The sequence below is a fragment of the Gavialis gangeticus genome, unplaced genomic scaffold, assembly GCF_001723915.1.
Source record: "Gavialis gangeticus isolate Ggan-Ray unplaced genomic scaffold, GavGan_comp1, whole genome shotgun sequence".
Taxonomy (NCBI): Eukaryota; Metazoa; Chordata; order Crocodylia; family Gavialidae; genus Gavialis; species Gavialis gangeticus.
In genome coordinates this window covers 47,435,334-47,452,426 of record NW_017728997.1, presented here as the reverse complement: position 1 = coordinate 47,452,426, position 17,093 = coordinate 47,435,334, and the positions used below count along the sequence as shown (strand labels likewise).

The 17,093-nt window shown below is 53.5% G+C and overlaps 1 protein-coding gene across 1 annotated transcript in view; it reads right to left on the bottom strand.

Annotated features, from left to right (window-relative positions):
- Nucleotides 1-17,093, bottom strand: part of UBA7 (ubiquitin like modifier activating enzyme 7) — a 50,914-nt gene that overhangs the window by 4,886 nt on the left and 28,935 nt on the right. Inside the window, exons 13-22 of the mRNA XM_019505155.1 lie at nucleotides 16,629-16,784; nucleotides 15,523-15,688; nucleotides 14,898-15,094; nucleotides 13,475-13,539; nucleotides 12,762-12,948; nucleotides 12,264-12,338; nucleotides 7,165-7,354; nucleotides 6,031-6,140; nucleotides 5,083-5,175; nucleotides 4,713-4,904 (exon numbers count right to left, since the gene is read on the bottom strand). Of these exons, the coding sequence (XP_019360700.1) occupies nucleotides 4,713-4,904; nucleotides 5,083-5,175; nucleotides 6,031-6,140; nucleotides 7,165-7,354; nucleotides 12,264-12,338; nucleotides 12,762-12,948; nucleotides 13,475-13,539; nucleotides 14,898-15,094; nucleotides 15,523-15,688; nucleotides 16,629-16,784 (1,431 nt within the window). The remainder of the gene's footprint in view (nucleotides 1-4,712; nucleotides 4,905-5,082; nucleotides 5,176-6,030; nucleotides 6,141-7,164; nucleotides 7,355-12,263; nucleotides 12,339-12,761; nucleotides 12,949-13,474; nucleotides 13,540-14,897; nucleotides 15,095-15,522; nucleotides 15,689-16,628; nucleotides 16,785-17,093) is intronic.

Below are 17,093 nucleotides of genomic sequence, written 5' to 3'. Positions count from 1 at the left end.
CCATGAACACTGGGGAGGCAGCTGGCTGCCTGGAGCTGGGGTGGGCAGGATTAGCTCTCCCTGGAGGCATCCAGCCTTGTGGCCTTTTGGTGCATCTGGCCTCACCTTTTTTTTTCACCACATGCTGGGATGGTTTGGAGGGGAGGCAGGGTTTGCCTCAGCCCATTGCTGCCTACCCCTCCCCAGCCCCAGGACTTCCTCTGCTCACCCTCACCACCCTTCACAGGGATAGCAGGACCAGAACCTGGCGGAGACCTCCCAGGGCCTGGGTAACCCCCTCCCAGGCCTGACTGGCTTTTCTCACAAGGGTGGCAATGGCCTTTAATGTCTGACTGACTGCCTTAACTTCCCTCCCTATGCTGAGAACTAGCAGTTAACTCTGTCCTTTCCATAGAGCACAGCTTCTACCCTAAACACTCCTCCTGAGCAGGCCTCTTGCCTCTGCTATGCAGAGCTCATCTAAGCTGGGCACTGCCACCCACCTCATTCTCCTCAGCTGATCCAGAGGCTCCACACAGCTTCCCTGTGCCATCCACACGTAGGGGAGCTGTCTCGGCTCGATCAGGCTGCAAAGCATAGGGGTTGCCCCAACAAAGATCAGGTCTCAGAATGGGGGCTGCACATCGAGCTCCCCCTTTGCAGTCAGTGTCAGCCCCATTGCCCTAGGGCAGCACTATGGGATGCCATGTTGCAAACTCTCATGATTTTTGGCGTTTTTCTTAAAGTTGACTCTTCGGGAATGTGAAAAACTTAGCTCTTTCTTTTATTTTTTATTTATATACATATATAAAACAGTAAGAGCTAAAATAGTAAGAGCTGTGCTTCAGTCCTGAAGTGTCAACTTTAAGAACAATGCCAAAACTCATGAGAGTTGGCAACACTGATATTGTCGGGGTTGGGCCAGCCAGTCCCAGTGCTGCACTATGGGTTATTGTGCTCCAGGATGTGGGGTGGGTATGGTCTCCGTTTGCTGTTAGTGCCCGATCAGCATAGTGGTCGCCCCTGCTGTGAGGAAGAGTCTACATGCCCACTTGGCACAGCCCACATAGCCATGTCAAGCCCTAGGGAGCAGTGATAAACTGCAGCAGGACTTGAGCTATGAATATTGCTAGAGCTGAAATGGCAGCTCGGAAGGCGTCTTCCCCTCCCCCCCTTCCTGCCCTGGCCCCAGCCCCCAGCCAATCTGGTTCCAATCAGTGTTTCCTGTGCAGCAGGAAGCCAGGCCTCGCACTCCATAAACCCCCAGACAAAGAGGCTTCTATTGGAACAGACGGTCCCAATTTAAGCTCCCTCCCCCCCACACCCACTCGAGCTCTGGTTTCTCTCTGGCACATCTGCAAGCGTGCAGAGAAGGAGCAGGCTGTCCCTGGGGACTGGCTGTGCATGTCCTGGCCCTGTTGGGCCAGGCCTCGCAGAGAGCGCTGGGCAGGAAGCCGGGTGCTGGGGCACAGCCAGCTGAGGGAACAGCACACAGCAGGAGAGGGAGAGGCCAGCTCCTGCACAGAGTGGTGCTGGTGAGGGGTGGCCTGTGGAAGGCCATGGGGATTGGCTCCAGTCCCAGCCATGCCCCCAGGCCATCCCCTGCACACCAAAGGGGGAAGGCCCCACACAGAAACAGAGGGTTCTCCGACAGCCCCTCAGAAGCAGGCGCCCCGCAGCCTTGCTGCCCATCCCCCTCTCCCACAACCTCAGAGATGGCCCACTGCCAAGCAGAAGTTAAGTTTACAGCTGCTTTTCATAACCAGCAGTGTAAGACAGCTGGAGTGTGTCCCCCTCCCCTGCATAAACAGCTTTCCCTGCCCCTGACATCCTGCTTCCTGCATCATCCTGCATGCCCCAACGTGTCCCCTCCACCCTCCCTGTATAACCCCACTCCTCTGCAGCCCTCAGTTTCTCATCACCTCCTAGCTTCCTGCAAGCCCACACCTCCCAGTGCTCCCTGGTTACTGGAAGTTGATTTGGGGAGTTAACAAATCCAGGCGCAGGGCCCTTAGCCTTTTTGGCCATGTTTTTCTGAGCTGAGAGTGTCTTTCACCTCAGGGGCTGGTGCATATTCCGTAGTCTCTTCACAGAGTCTACCCTGCCCTTCCCAAGTGCCTGTTCCTCCCAGCCCTGCCTCCCCCAGAAGCCAAGATGTCTCAGGGAAGAAGTGGTCCCCTGGCTATCAAAAGGCAGAGAAGAACAGTACGGAACCAAAAGGAGACAGTGGCCATCTTTGCTGGGGAGAGTTTGTGACCTCTGTCCCATCACTGCCATTGTGAGATGACTACCACTAAGAGAAGCTGACTCCTTGGTAACAGTCTGCTCTCCCTAACCCTGCTTATAGGACATCTCCATGTGTCCCACAATAGCAGAAAGGGCTGCTCCTGTATCCTCTCCTGTTCCTGTATCTGCACCCTGTGAGCATAGACCCCCGGGAGGGGAAGTGGACAGGGAGAACGAAAAGGACAATAACGCAACTGAACTGGGAGACAGCGATGAAGACAGCAACAGGATCAGCAGCAACGGAAGTGACAGTGACAAGGACAGTGAACAAACTGAGAATCTAAACCCCAAATCAGGGCCTGGACTAAGGGGCTGCAACTGGGTTAGGGAAGGGCAGCAGGTGGGTGCATGGGGCCGCAAGGGAGCGGGTGTGCAGTTTCTTAATGCGGTTTAAGGTGTGTCATGAAAAGCTTATGCTAGATTATGTGTATATATATTTCCCCCCTCCACCTCCTCCCCACCAAAAAAAAAAAAAATCTGTTTAGTTAGGGTGGGAGCCCCCAGGAGAACAGTCCTTTATCCTCCTGTCCTGAGCTAGCTGGACACCAGGTTAGACCAGTGCTGGACATGGCTGACTGAACCTGGGTGTGCACTGGCAGTGTCTTACTGCAACCCATGACCCCCCACAGGAATGAGCAAAACTCAAAGTAACATTGGAGCCATGCTTTCCACTGAGAGCCAAAAGCCAGGGGACACCTGTCTCGGGCCAAACTCAGCTTTGCTGTAACAATGGAGACATGGCTAGCACCGTCAGAATGATAACTTGGATCCACTTCTGGAGGATTATGCCTTGGTTTCTGCTCTGCTGAAGTGGGTGTGGGATTCGTCTTGAATAATTTCCAGCATCTCGTTGCAGGGAAGGGCAATAAATTAATCCACTGTGCCTTATCATCACTCTGCTTCCCCTCAGCTCCATGGCCTAGGCTCAAGGAACTGATTCTGCTTTGCTCTGGAATGGGTTTCCCACTCCCTGGGAAACCCATATCTGACAAAGAGCCAGTCCTGGTAGGCAGCTTTGGAAAGGTCAGGATGCCAGAATGCCCATGGCCAAAAGCTTTGGTAGAGAGGGTGTGTGGGTGAGTAGGGAGCTCTGGAGCAGAGTCCCCAAGCCAGTTTAGCTCTGGCTCTGGAGCCAGTCCCGTGCAGTCCGATGGTCCTGCTGTGCAAGGAGGCCTGGCCGCAACTGAGGATGGGCAGTTTAGCAGGGCTAGGTGGAGAAGGCTGGCTGTCAGCCCAGGCTGTGGGGGCTTGCAGGCTGCAGGAAGGAGTTAAAGCTCTCTGCTGTTTGGCCCTCTGCCCAGGCAGCCACAGGCCTAAGTCCCATTTCCTGTGCCTGACAGCTCCCAGGCAGCCCTGCTCTGCCTCTCTCAGGCTCCCTGTTCCAGGCATCTGCTGCTGAACTCAGCCCTCTTCCGGTCTGCGGAGGGGACTACACCAGGTCAGCAGGCATGCAGCATTCATGCAATAGGGGGGCTGATCTCAGCAAGGGGGTGTTGTTAATGTGGACAGAAATGAGATATTTGGGCAATGTTCACCCACATTCCAGTGAGGGGATACTGCTTCGTCACTGTCCCCAGCCATAGCTCAGCCAGCTGTCCTCAGAGCTGGGATACCACCAGAGCTGTGGAGGTCACTGCAGTGTCTAGGGCATCCTACTCAGAGATGTGCTCTCCTCTTTCATCAGTGCAATGCAGACAGTGCTGCCAAGGACAGCTTGACCAACCTGACACTAAAGCCTAAGGCCCACTGAGAAGCAGCTGTGTCCTGACCTAAAGCAGGAGAGGAAGTGAGCCCATTAGACAAGGGGTGCTCAACCCTTGGCCTGAGGGTCAGATCTGGTCTGTGGAGCCATGTCACTTGGCCCTCAAGGCTGCCCATGGGTCCAAAAATTTGACTGAAGGGAAACAATGGCTGCCCTACTCATGCTAAATTTCTGGACCTGTGGGGAGCCCCATGGGCAGGATAGCATGGCCCTGCATACTAGATATGGGGGTGGGGAGTGCTGATGTGGGTGCAGAGGGGACGGCTGAAACAGTGCAGGGCCCAATCCCACCACTCAGGCTGCAGTCACTCAGAAGAGAGAGCACCCACTGCTGAGCCTCGATTTGACTTCCTGCAACAGCCCCTCCCACTCCCAGCAGCACACTGGGCTTTAGTATTTGCCAGACTGTTGTTCCATACCAAGCTCCAACCTCCCACCCTATAGGATAGAGGCCCTTAGCACCACTTAGTGTATCCTAGACCAAAGAGGAAAGCATGCCATGAGAGTCCTTTTAGGCATCAGGTCTACCCTACACCATGCCCCCCTATTGTCCTGGCAGGGCTCTTAGGAGTACAGCCGGTGCAGGGACAGATTGAGCCCTTGCCCAAACAGCCCTGTCCTGATGCTGTGGGCAAGAGCAGCCTTGGAAACAAGGGTGCAGATAACAGGGCTGGGAGAGTCATACCTTGCAAGTGGAGGCTGGCAGAGGCTGGAAACGGGTAAGCCGGGGCTCTGAGAGTTGCAGGAAGCTGTTACAGTAGGCGCTGAGGTGCTCGTGCCCCCATACCAACTTGAAGAGCTCTAGGCATGCCAGGCCAGCCACTGCCGCTGTTGTGGTGGCAATGGCAGGCACGATCCGGCCAGCAATCCGCTTGCTCTGTGGGCAATTGGGGAAAGCACATCAGCAGCTGCTTCCCAGGGCTGTGTAAGCTGTGGAAAGGACCTCCCAACCAGGCTCCTCTGCCTGGGAATGTAATAGCCCCAATCTCCCCAAAGGGATGCTATAGATACATTCCTGACATAGACTCACTCCTACGGGCATCATAAATTTTCACCTTGCACTTGTCAGCAGGCGGAATGCCATAGTTCTCAGCTCGTAGGTTGGATGCGACCGTGATAAAATCAATGTGGCAGTTCCTGTCATCATCCTGCAGAGAACAGTGAGGGAGAGAGCAGAATGAGAATCCAAAGATGGTACCAGACCTCCCAAGGACAGGGCTAGGTGGCTGCCTCTCTTGGGACAGCAGAGACCCTCTGGCTGTCAGAAGTGGTCAAGAGCAAGAGGCTAGCACCTCAGTCCCAGTAGTTCCATGGAGAATGGCTGCCAGTCTGGAGAGGGCTGCTTATGGGGCTCCTTTGGAAAACAGGCTGGGACACTTCCGACTGACCATTCCCTCCCAAGCCCTGCCTGATGAGTCAGGCAACAGCATAGCTAGGGACCTCAGATCCCTGCAGGACCACTGCATTGCTGAGAGGGCCTTTGCACCCATTCATGCCGAAACTGACAGGCAAGGGCGTGTAAGGGTATGCATGCTGCTCCCCAGAGATTGAGGGAGGGCTGGAGGGGGATCCTGCACCTAGTGCTAAGGACTCTGCTCAGCCAGGACATGCACAGCCAGTCCCCAGCCAAAATTGTGCTGGCAGCTCTGGGCCCACCATCAGTTGGAGGACTGTAGGAACCAGCCCAACCCCCTGGCTGCAAAGGTGTGGTTAGACATGGGCAGTGACAAACAGCTGTCAGGGAGAGGTAGTATTGATAAAGGAATGCCCTTGTGGAACTGCAGGGCCATACTCCCCATCTATGGAGCTGTACATAGTGCCCTGCCCATGGGAACTTCCTGCAGACCCACTCCCCTGGGAAACCAGCCAGGGCCACAGGCACCAAGACCCAAAACTTGTTGTGCCACTTCCCCACCACAAGCTTCTGTGCCCTGGCAGCTGGGTCTGCCTCCTGAATGGAGAAGCCAGAAGAAAGCCAGTTAGAGAAAAACAGCTCCTGGTACCTTCTCAAAGTGAATTGGTTCCATAAGGTAGGCGGTGCAGAGATTCTTGCTCACCAGCTCATGGCGGAGCTCTGCAAGCTCCTGACTCAGCTTTGCCAAACGATTCTCATCTGTAGGGGAACAGAGCGAGTAGCAGGAGAAGTGACCCTCTTGTTATCTCAGACCCCTCTGGGCAAAGTCAGTGCCATGTCACTTTAGGGGATACATAACCCAGAGGCAGACAGGATACTGGCAAAGGTCCCAGGACTGAGCACCTGTGCCCTTCCATGGACTGGACCAAGGTCTTTTCCATATGGACTCTGCTATCCCTGTGGACATGAGGGGGGCACTGCCTGGGGTGCCTGAGACTTGGGCCAAGTTGGACCAGTGATCACGTCACTGTCCATAAGAAACCAGCCAGCTGGACTTCCCAAGAGGAAGATTCAGTGTGCCTGTTTGACAGCAACACTGGGCAGTGTTTGCATACCCTCATACACCACTGCCTGTCAGTTTTGGCATGAATGAGTGCAAAGGCCCCCTCAGCAATGCAGTGTCCTGCAGGGATCTGAGATTTCTAGCCATGCTGTTGCCTGGCTATTGTCAAGCAGGGCTTGGGAGGAAATGGTCAGTCAGGTCTGTCACAGCCTCTGTCTTCCAGAGAAGCCCCATAAACAGCCATCTCCAGTGTGCTTGCTGCACACCATTTGTCTGTATATGGGACTGCAAGGGAACCACACCAAAGGCCGAAACAGGAATGAGTCAGGAGTGAGGGCCCCTTGGAACCAGAACCCACCACTCACCAGGGGCTGAGGGTACAGAAGCTGAGCCACTCTGCTAGGCTGTCAAGGAAGGTACATGTGGAAGACTGGTAAGTCAATGACTGGGGTCATCAACTAACCCCTACATAGGAAGTGAGGTGCTGTCAGTTGTGCTGCATAAGAGGAACTGACACAGATCTGGAACAGCAGGCCTGTGCAAGGCAGCAGGAAGTATTTCAAGCAATGGGCTGTGCTGGGCAGATCTCAAGATACAAAGCAAGCAGCAGACAAGGCTGCCAGGAGTGCCCCCCTCCTTCACACACCCCCAGGATCATCTGTCCAGGGAGCAATGCAGTTATTAGGAAGGGCAGGGCAAGGCAGGGCTGGAACTCCTTACCAGCTGCAGTCGATGTCTCTTGCAACTCCTCATCTGTGACTGGGATCTTCACCCCAGCCTGTGGCTTGAAGGGCACCAAGGTCATAGCACGCAGGGTCTCCTGGATGGCGGCTGTGTCCCCAGACATCTGTAGCTTGTGCATCTGAGCAAAGAGGCTGGCAGCAGCAATGATGTACTGCATGTGGGTATCCTGCAGGCATGGCCAGACTCAGTGGGACTCTCCTGCTGTCTCACAGCCATCCCCTACCATCTTTTTCTCCCATCATATGCCCCCCACTTATCATAAAATGGAAGAGAGCTCAGGAAGACATTGGGCACTTTTACATATACTCTGGGGGTAGAGAGGCAGTGCTCCAGGAGCTGTTCTAATTAAAGCGCCACAGCATCTTGTGTATTAGCATCCCCATGCTTCAAAATGATGACAGGGAAGCTTGAAATAAAGCTCGTTCAACAAGCTGTAGGCAAAATGCCCCTGCTGCCACTGTGAAGCACAGGAACACTGATACACAAGACATGGGAGGTTGCTGGAGCACAGTAATTGCCACACTCTAGCAGACTCAATTAATCGAGTCTGCTAATTACAGCACATTAGAGCAGCATCTGTGCTTGTGTACAGGCACCCATCTAGTCCAACCCCCTGCTCAAAGAGGGACCATCCCCAACTACATAATTCCAGCCAGGGTTCTGTTGAGCTGGGCCTTTAAAACCTCCAAGGATGGATATTCCACCACCTCTCTAGATAACTGCTTCCAGTCCTTTACCATGCTCCTAGTGAGAGTTTTTGCTAATATCTAAGCTAAACTTCCATTGCTGCAACTTGAGACCATTACTCCTTGTTCTGTCATCTGCCACCACTGAGAATAGCCTAACTGTATCCTCTTGGGAACCACCCTTTAGGTAGTTAAAGGCTGCTATCAAATCCCTACTCAGGCTTCTCTTCTGCAGACTAAATAAGCCCAGTTCCCTCAGCCTCTCCTCAGAAGTCATGTGCCCCAGCCCCCTCACCATTTTCATTACCTTCAGCTAGACTCTTTCCAACTTGTACACATCCTTTTTGTAGTGGAGAGCCCAAAACTAGACACAGTACTCCAGACATGGCTTCATCAGTGCTGAACAGAGGGGAATAATTACCTCCCTCAATCTGCTGGCAATGCTCCTATTAATGCAACCCAGTATGCTGTTAGGCTTCTGGGCAACACAGGCACATAGCTGACTCGTATCCAGTTTACTGTTTACTGTAACCCCCAGGTCCTTTTCTGCAAAGCTGCTGCTTAGCCAGTTAGTCCACCAGCCTGTAGCACAGCATGGGATTCTTCCATTCTAAGTGCAGGATTTAGCACTTTTCCTTATTTAACCTCATAAGATTCCTTTTGGCCCAATTCTCCAATTTATCTAGGTCACTCTGAATCCTAGCCCTACCCTTCAGTGTATCTACAACTCCCCCCACCTTGGTATCGTCTGCAAACTTGCTGAGGGTGTACTCTATGCCATCTTCCAAGTCATGGATAAAGATACTGAACAAAACTGGCCCCAGGACCGACCCTTGGGGCATTCCACTTAATACCAGCTGCCAACTAGACATCAAGCCATTGATCACTGCCTGTTGAGCCCAACGATCTAGCCAGCTTTCTATTCACCTTACAGTCCATACCAACCTGTATTTCCTTAGCTTCCTTGCATTTCCTGCATCTGCAGAGCCAGTTATCTCATCATAGAAGGCAATCAGGTTGGTCAGACATGACTTGCCCTTGGTGAATGCATGCTGACTGTTTCTGATCACTTTCTTCTCCTCCGAGTGCTTAGAAATGGCTTCCTTGAGGGTCTGCTCCATGATTTTTCCAAGGACTGAGGTGAAGCTGGCTGGTCTGTAGTTCCCTAGATCCTCCTTCTTCCCTTTCTTAAAGATGGGCACTATATTTCCCTTTTCCAATCATCTAGGACCTCTTCTGATTGCCATGAGTTTTCAAAGATAATGGCCAGTGACTCCACAATCACATCAGACAACTCCTTCAGCATAGCTGGATGCACTGCATCCGGCCCCATGCATCCAGCTTTTCTAAATAGTCCCTAACCAGTTCTTTCACCACTGAGGGCTGCTCACCTTCTCCCCAAATTGTGCTACCCAGTAGTCTGAGAGCTGGCCTTGCCTGTGAAGTCTGAGGTAAAAAAGGAATCAAGTACTTTAGCCTTTCTTCATCATCTGTTACTAGGTTGCCTCACCCATTCAGTAAGGGATCCACACTTTCCTGATCTTCCTCTTGTTGCTAACATACTTGTAGAAACCCTTCTTGTTACCCTTCACGTCCCTTGCTAGCTGTAACTCCAGTTGCACTTTGGCCTTTCCTGCATGCCTGAACAATACTCTTATATTCCCCTCTCTAGTCATCTGTCCAAGCTTCCACTTCTTAGAAGCTTTTTTGTTTTTAAGCTCACTGAAGAGTTCTCTGCTAAGCCAAGCTGGTTGCCTGCCATATTTGCTATTCTTCCTGCACATGGGGGTTTGGTTTGTTCTTGTGCCCTCAGTAACGATTATTTAAAGTACAGCCAGCTCTCCTGGACTCCTTTCCCCCTCCCAGGTGATCCTACCCATCAGCTCCCTGAGGGAACCAAAGTCTGCTTTACTAAGTCCAGGGTCCTTACTCTGCTGCTCTCCTTCCTTCTTTTCCTCAGGATCCTGAACTCAATCATCCTGTGGTCGTTGCTGCCCAAGTTGCCATCTACTATACTACATTCCCCACCAGTTCTTCCCTGTTTGTGAGCAGCAGGTCAAAAAAGCATGACCCCTAGTTGGTCGCTCAACACTTGCACCAGGAAGTTGTCTCCAAAGCTCTCCAAAAACTTCCTAAATTGTCTGTGCACTGCTATATTGCCTTCCCAGCATATCTCAGGGTAATTGAAGTCCTTCATGAGAATGAGGGTCTGTGATCTGGAAACTTCCACCAGTTGTCCAAAAAAGCCTCATCTACCTCATCCTCCTGTTCTGGTGATCTACAGCAGACACCTACCATGACATCAACATTGTTGCTCTCTCCTCTGTCCTTAACCCAGAGACTTTCAACAGCCATATCTTCAGTTTCATACTGGAGCTCTGAGCAATCATACAGCTCAACTCATTCTCTTCCCCTGCCTGTCCTTCCTGAACCCATCCATGACTCCAGTTATGCAAGCTATTCAACCAAGTCTCAGTTATTCCAATCACATCACAGTTCTGTGACTGTGCAAGGACTTCCAGTTCTTTCTACTCGTTTCCAAGACTGTGTTCATGTACAGATGCCTGAGATAACTAGCCAATTGCCCTACTTTCTCAGTAAGAATGAGGAGGCCACCCTAGTTGCCCCCTCCTTGTGCTTCCTCTGTCTTCCACTTCCTCACTTACCTCAGGGTTTTGGGCTCCATCCCCGAGTGAACCTAGTTGAAAGCTGTCTTCACTAGGTTAAGGAACCTGTCTGTAAAGATGCTCTTCCTTCTCTTTAAGTGGATCCTGCCTCTTCCTAGCAATCCTTATTCTTGGAACATACCACGGTCGAAGACACCAAATACCTGCTCAGAACACCATCTTCACAGCCATGCATTGATCTGCAGGTTATGTCCAGTCCTGCCTGGGCCCTTCCCCTTGATTGGAAGGAGAGAAGAGAACACCACCTGTGGCCCTGCCCCCTTCACCCTTGCATCCAAACCCCTGTAGTCACTCTTGATCTGCCCAGGATCACTCCTGGCAGTATCACTGGTGCCCACATGAATGAGCAACACAGAGTAGCAGTCAGAAGTCTGGACGAGTCTCGGTAATCCTTCCGTGACATCTTGGATCTGGGCTCCAGGCGAGCAGTAGATCTCCCAGGACAACAGGTCGGGCCAGCAGACAGATGCCTCCATCACCCACAGAAGAATCTCCACCCACCACCACCCACTGCTTCCTCTTCGTGGCAGTGGTCTTGATCCTCCCCACCTTGGGGATTCTTGGCCTGGCCTCTTCCACCAATAGAACGCACTCCACCTCTGTTGCTAGAGCTCCATATCTGTTCTCCAGGCAAACTGCTGCAGGTGGGGACGATGACTTTTTGTTGACAGAGGTCACAAGTTTCCAGCTCCCACCTTCCTAGGAGTCCATCCTCTCAGAACTGGTTTTCCAGGGAACCAGGCTGCTGCAGAGGCTCCTCCACCCAGGATATAGGTATGGGCACCAAAGGGAGAAGTACTGGCTGCCCATGCCCAGGGTAAACAAGACCCCAGGCAGTAGCATAATGGACAGGGAGGCAAACAGGACAGCTACCTCGGGCACCACTTTTGCATGTGTGTATGTACTACTGCACTGTTGTGATCAGCAACATGGCAGAAAGCACAGCCCCAAGCATTGCATGATTGCCCAGAACACAGCACTGCCCAGCTACCCATTGATCCCAGGACACCAAGATGCCCTATTGCTAGAAAGGGCAGCTGGGGAAGAGGTAGATTCAAATCTGGGGTTCTTGGGGTGAACTCCAAGAGTGGCTGAGCAGTGCAAGAGGCTGTTGAAGAGGGAAGCACTTGGGACACTCGGATCCAGGACAGGCAGAGCTATGGGGGACAGGGTCAGGAACAGCTTCAGTTGGGACCCCAGGGCTGGCTCACTGTGAGACAGGACTACCCATGTTCCCCTTGGTTAGAAGCATGAGTAGGGGCTCTGACCAGCTCTTCAAATGCCCATTGCGAGCTGTACCAAAACTGCTGGGATAAGCCCTGAGGTACTGGGCACTGATGCCAGATTCCACAGAGGAATGGTGTGCCTGTGCCAGGCTGGGCTGTGACTCACCCAAAGGAGGTGCACACTTGTACTAGCAAATCTTTCTGCAGCTACCTGGGACCCATCCCTCCACACCACTGACACCTATCAAAGTCTTACTCTTGCACACAGTTCCTCACCTCAATGGCTGCACCCCTGGTGTTTGCACGCACCATCTTTGCAGCTGCCCTCCCTGTTCCAGTGCACTGTGCGCTATATCTAGATCCTGCCAAAAGGCCCTCCCGTGGCATTGCCATAGTTATGGCACCAGTGCTAACCCCCGGCTGCCAGCTTCCACCAAAGGTATTGCTCTATCCTAGGGGCCCAGCTCCGCACTTACATTGTTGCAGTCAAACTCCAGGGGCCGGGGACATTTCCTGGTCCCTGACCAGAACGGGAACCCTGAGCTGGTCACCTGCAGACAGGGAAAGCACAGATCAGGCATGGCTGGTCAGGCTCAGCCAAGCAAGGGCTCAGGCTGAGAGCACAGGGACCCACCTAGCCCATGCATAGCTTTGCAAGCATTCCTCCTGATACGTTGGGATATTAACAGGCTAGTGTATCTGGAAGAAGGCAGTGACTCCAGGTCCTGGGAGGGACTCTGGTGTGGAACATATGGACTTGATGAGAGCCTTGAGATTGATGTGGGAGGCAAAGGAGAGGGCATGGGTGGGGGAGTCTCCAGACCAGGAGACTGAGTGGTAAGAACTGAGTAGGAGATGCAGGGTGCAGCAAGGCTCCTAGGGGCATAATGGGATACAAGGTGTGGGGAGGCTCCCAGGGCTGAGACAGGGCACATTTTGGCCCATGATCTGGGACACTGCAGGGTGGCTCTTACATGGTCAGGGGGGAAACTGTGCAGCAGCTGCTGGATGCTGTTGCGGTAAAGGCTCTCCCAGCGCTGCCGGGCCCAGTACACACAGTCCTGCCAGGCTCGTGGTTTCTCCAGCAGGCTACTGCGCACCAGCTCCAGGACCTCTAGTGCCTCCACACGTGACTGCTGCCCCTCTAGGAAAGTTGAGTCCCTGCAAGACATGGCAGTGTTCAGTACCTCAAGCTCTCACAAACCTTTTCATCTCCACCCTCCCCAACCACCACCCAAAAAAGTAATGTGGGAGAAGAACATCAGTACCCTGGCAAGGAGTGAAAACTGAGGCTAGAACTCAGAAGCCCTGGGCCACTCTAGGTGAAGGCTGGTGTGACAACCCAGGCCCTGAGAGGCCCAGTGCTAGAGCCCAGGAATCTCACAGCTGCTGGGGTCATCATCAGCAAAAGCTGATGAGAGAACCATGAACAACAAAGGACATGGCCTGTCTGTGCTGTGGCCAGTCCCAGGGCTCTGACTTGTTCACATGAAAGCCATGGAGAACCAAGGTCCTGGTGTGTCCCAGTCCTGCTGGGAGTTGGGGCCATGTCATACCAGTTTCTTGCTTGAGGCGGGATGGAAATGGGAGCCCCCAAACACAGAAGACACAGGAAGAGCAAGCCCAGCTCTGTGCCCCAAACTCCCCTAGGGTTGAGCCACAGGCCTATCATCGTGCTCACACTCACTGCAGGTATCTGTTGACATTCTCAGCAGGCAGCTTGAAGAGCCCCTCAAACTCATCACGGGCCCACTGGGAGAGAGAAGGGGGTCAGACACAGGATGGAGGATCCCCACCCCTCAAATTCCAACATCAATCCTCCAAGACCCCCCTACCCATGGTTGAGCCTGTAGTACCAAGGCTGCCAAGATGTGGCAACCTGTAAGCACGTTGGTCCCTGCTCCTGAAGCCTGGTGCAACCTGTGCAGGTGGCAAGAGCCCTGGAGCTCAACACCCAGACTGTCTGCGACCCTGCTATGGGAATTGTCCATCTAGCACCCTCTCCCAGGACTCGGGGCAGGGGGGCAGGAGCTTCACCCTCAAAAGTCCTCTAATTTGCAATGATACTAAGAGCCCCCTTAGCTTAGGCAGGCAGTGACCAATTCAGGGCTGCCAGAGGAACTAACAGGGGACTATGGACTGGATGCTGAGGTAGCCTCCTGCTTTCCTACATAGTCCTTCACAGCCAGATCTCATGCCAAGGTCCCTGTCCTCCCCAGAAGCCCTCCATCCCCTCTGAAGTTCCTCCTGGTAAGGAGTGGTGAGGCTGGTGCATTTCTGAGGGAAGATCAGCAGTGGCTTCCTTCAATACATATGAGTGGTCCTAACTGCTATGAGAGGGAAAGAAGCAACAGTGGAGGGCAGAGCCAGGGATCCTGAAGCCATGGGGAGCTCTGGAGGGCCAGGGCACTGGGGAGGAGGGGCACAGCCCCACACCAGCAGCTATCCTGGGGAAGTCTGGCATACTTTAGACCGGGGGTACCTGGGAAGGCTTCAAGGGGTATTTGGAGACCGACCAGCAGGGTACTCCTTCTTTCTCAACTGGCAACCGGGGGTACACTGACCCAAACAGGTTGAAAACCCCTGCCTTAGATCAGCATGGGGGCTTAGCAGCAAGAATGCACATATGGCAATGGGGCTTCCAGCCAGGAAGCAGCTGGGCCCTGTATCTTGCCTGCAGCCCTGACAGCTCTTTCTCTGCTCTTGTTCCCATTCACTGGCTAAGACCAGGCCCAGTGCTGAGGAATTTCATCTTTCTGAAATACACACAGGCTGAAGCACAGAGGCCCACAGCGGGGCACGCTAGGGGGTGCACTCCATGCTGCATGCCCACAAGGACAGTGGGCAGGGGCAGGGTGTCCCTGGATGAAACCACCTGCTACATTAGCCACAGGCCTCTCTGAGGTGATGGCTGTTGAGGGCACCCAACCCATTCAGCCACCCTATCAGGAAACTGGAGATGCTGAAGTCAAGGCTTAATCCAGCTGCCAGGCACTGGTGCCACCCCATGGGGAACAACTATGCTGGGGAGACAAAGTGGGGTGCACTTGGGTCTGTGGAAGGGCCATGCCCAGCATTGGGAAACCACTACATGCTAGGCTGGGCCTTACCTGCAGTGTGTGCTCGATGGAACTGGGGAAGTGACGCAAGGTGCAGACAGGAATGGCCTTCTCCAATGGGTCACTGTGACTGCCGAATGGTTCCGTTAGGCGGGGCACAATGACCTGCACGTGTCCCTTGGTGCCCTGGGTGCCTGAGTCAAGCAGTGGCTTGAGGTAACGGATGCACTGGCTGTCCACATATGTCCCTGAACAGGGAGGAAAAACTGAGAGGAGACCAACATCTGACACCTTTGGCTCCCCTCGCAGGTATCATACTCCCATTCCCCCACTCCTCCAGGCAAGCACACTCCATGGGTAACCGAGAGTATGGGTCCTGGGGCACAGTGGGGGAGTCTTCCTTTCTATAGACTCCATCCCCTGTCCCAATCGAAGTAAACTCCACCCACATAGAAGAGTCCCCAGAGGAATCCCAGCACCAGGGCAGGATGCAAAGCAGAGAGCGAGTCAGTCTGAAGGAGTGTGCAAGCAGCCTCCTGTTCTTATCTAAGCCCCCAGGTGCTGCTCTGTAGCTAGGTGGCACCAGGTCATTTCCCCAGTGCCATGTGGAATGGCACAGGCATGGGGTGTGCATGACCATGCTCAGCCTGGCCCTAGCTCCTTCCTGGGCACTCACGAGCTCTCATGCTGTCCAGGGCACTTGCCACGCCATCAAGAGGCTGGAAAAAGTCCTCGCCATATTGCTGCTCTGTGGTGGGCCCCACCTGGTTGCTGTGGGCCACTATATTGATGTGTGGATTCATGCGCCTCACTGCCGCTGCTGCCACCTCTGATTTCAGCTTCTGCAAGAGGAATGCAACCAAGATTCTGGATGGGGGCGGAGGTATGGTCCTGTCCTGGCTAGGTGTAGAAGGTGGAACACAATCCCCCATCCCTCCCACTGGTGCAGCAGGCCCAGTGTCCCAGAGAAAGCCAGCCCGTTGTAGAGGCCAGGGAGCTCCTTATCTACCTTTGGGCTCCTGCCCACACAGCTCTATGGCTCCTGCCACAAGCCCAGGTGCTGGTAACAGTGATGCGCCATCCTAACAGAGCCAGCTGGTTTACAGACACTTTGCATGGCCAAACAGGTGGGAAAGGGCCAGCACCAAATTCCTAACAGGGACTGCTGGCTGCAGGCAGAGAAGCCCCTGCCTTGGCCCCAGTTCCTAGTAAACACAGGAGTCTGGTCCCCCTCCCCAAGTCTGTCCCCTTCACTCCTTTCTTTCCAGACCACGCTGCTGGTGCAGGATGGCTCCCTGCAGAAGCTGGGCAGGAGGAAGACTGTGGCGATTTGGGCAGCTAGAGCTGACAAGGACATGGGAGCTCCCTCTAATTGGTATTTGGGCTCCGCTACCCTCACTCTAAGGGTTCAGTCAGTGCTTCCTGAAAACCACATGATGCAGGCAGCAGGTGCTGAAGCAGATCGTCACCGTCTGTGGGGCTTTTTCAGCCCTGGGCTGGGAACCAACTCTGAGACTGCTGATGTGGGGGAGCAACACTGGTAGAGCTGGGTGAAGGGGAGCCCAGAGCTGGGCCAGCAGGGGTCTGTAGGTCATAAGTGAGAAGCACTGGCACAGCAGGTTGGCAGGGAACAGTTGCACCATGCCTGGCTTAGTTGTCTCTCTACTGACTGGGTGCTTACAGGCCTGGCTGGGCAAACCCTTGCCCCTGCCCATGGCAGCTGCTTTGGGCCTCAGCACCCATGCACATGCTCTCCAGTACCTCAACCTTGCAATCACTCACGGGTACATCCCAAGGCCGGAAGAGAAACTGCCGGTTGAGGTTGGAGCGCTCAATGGTGTCCATGTCAGTCACTGTGATGCTTCCACCCTTGCCAGCAGCTAGCCCCATCATTGCAAAGTTCTTCAGCAGCTCACAGCCAATGGCACCAGAGCCCACCTGGCACACAGGCACACAGTCAGTGGGGCCGTGCCTGCACCATGAAGAAACTGGCTACCAAGAGCTGACCATACTACTCCCATCCCTTTCCCCCCCTCTATCTGATCCTATAGTAACATGTTATATCCATGACTGCTTTTCTCCAACAGAAGACTGGAAAATTAACTGAAATGGTCAAATTACTTAAAGTAGAGTAAAAATCCAGTGTTTGCAGGTAACTTTAAAAAAAAAAGTCAATTCTTGTGAAACCAACATAAGAAATCAGGAAATGTACCTACCAACTTGCAGATTCTGAAAGGCAATTGCCTT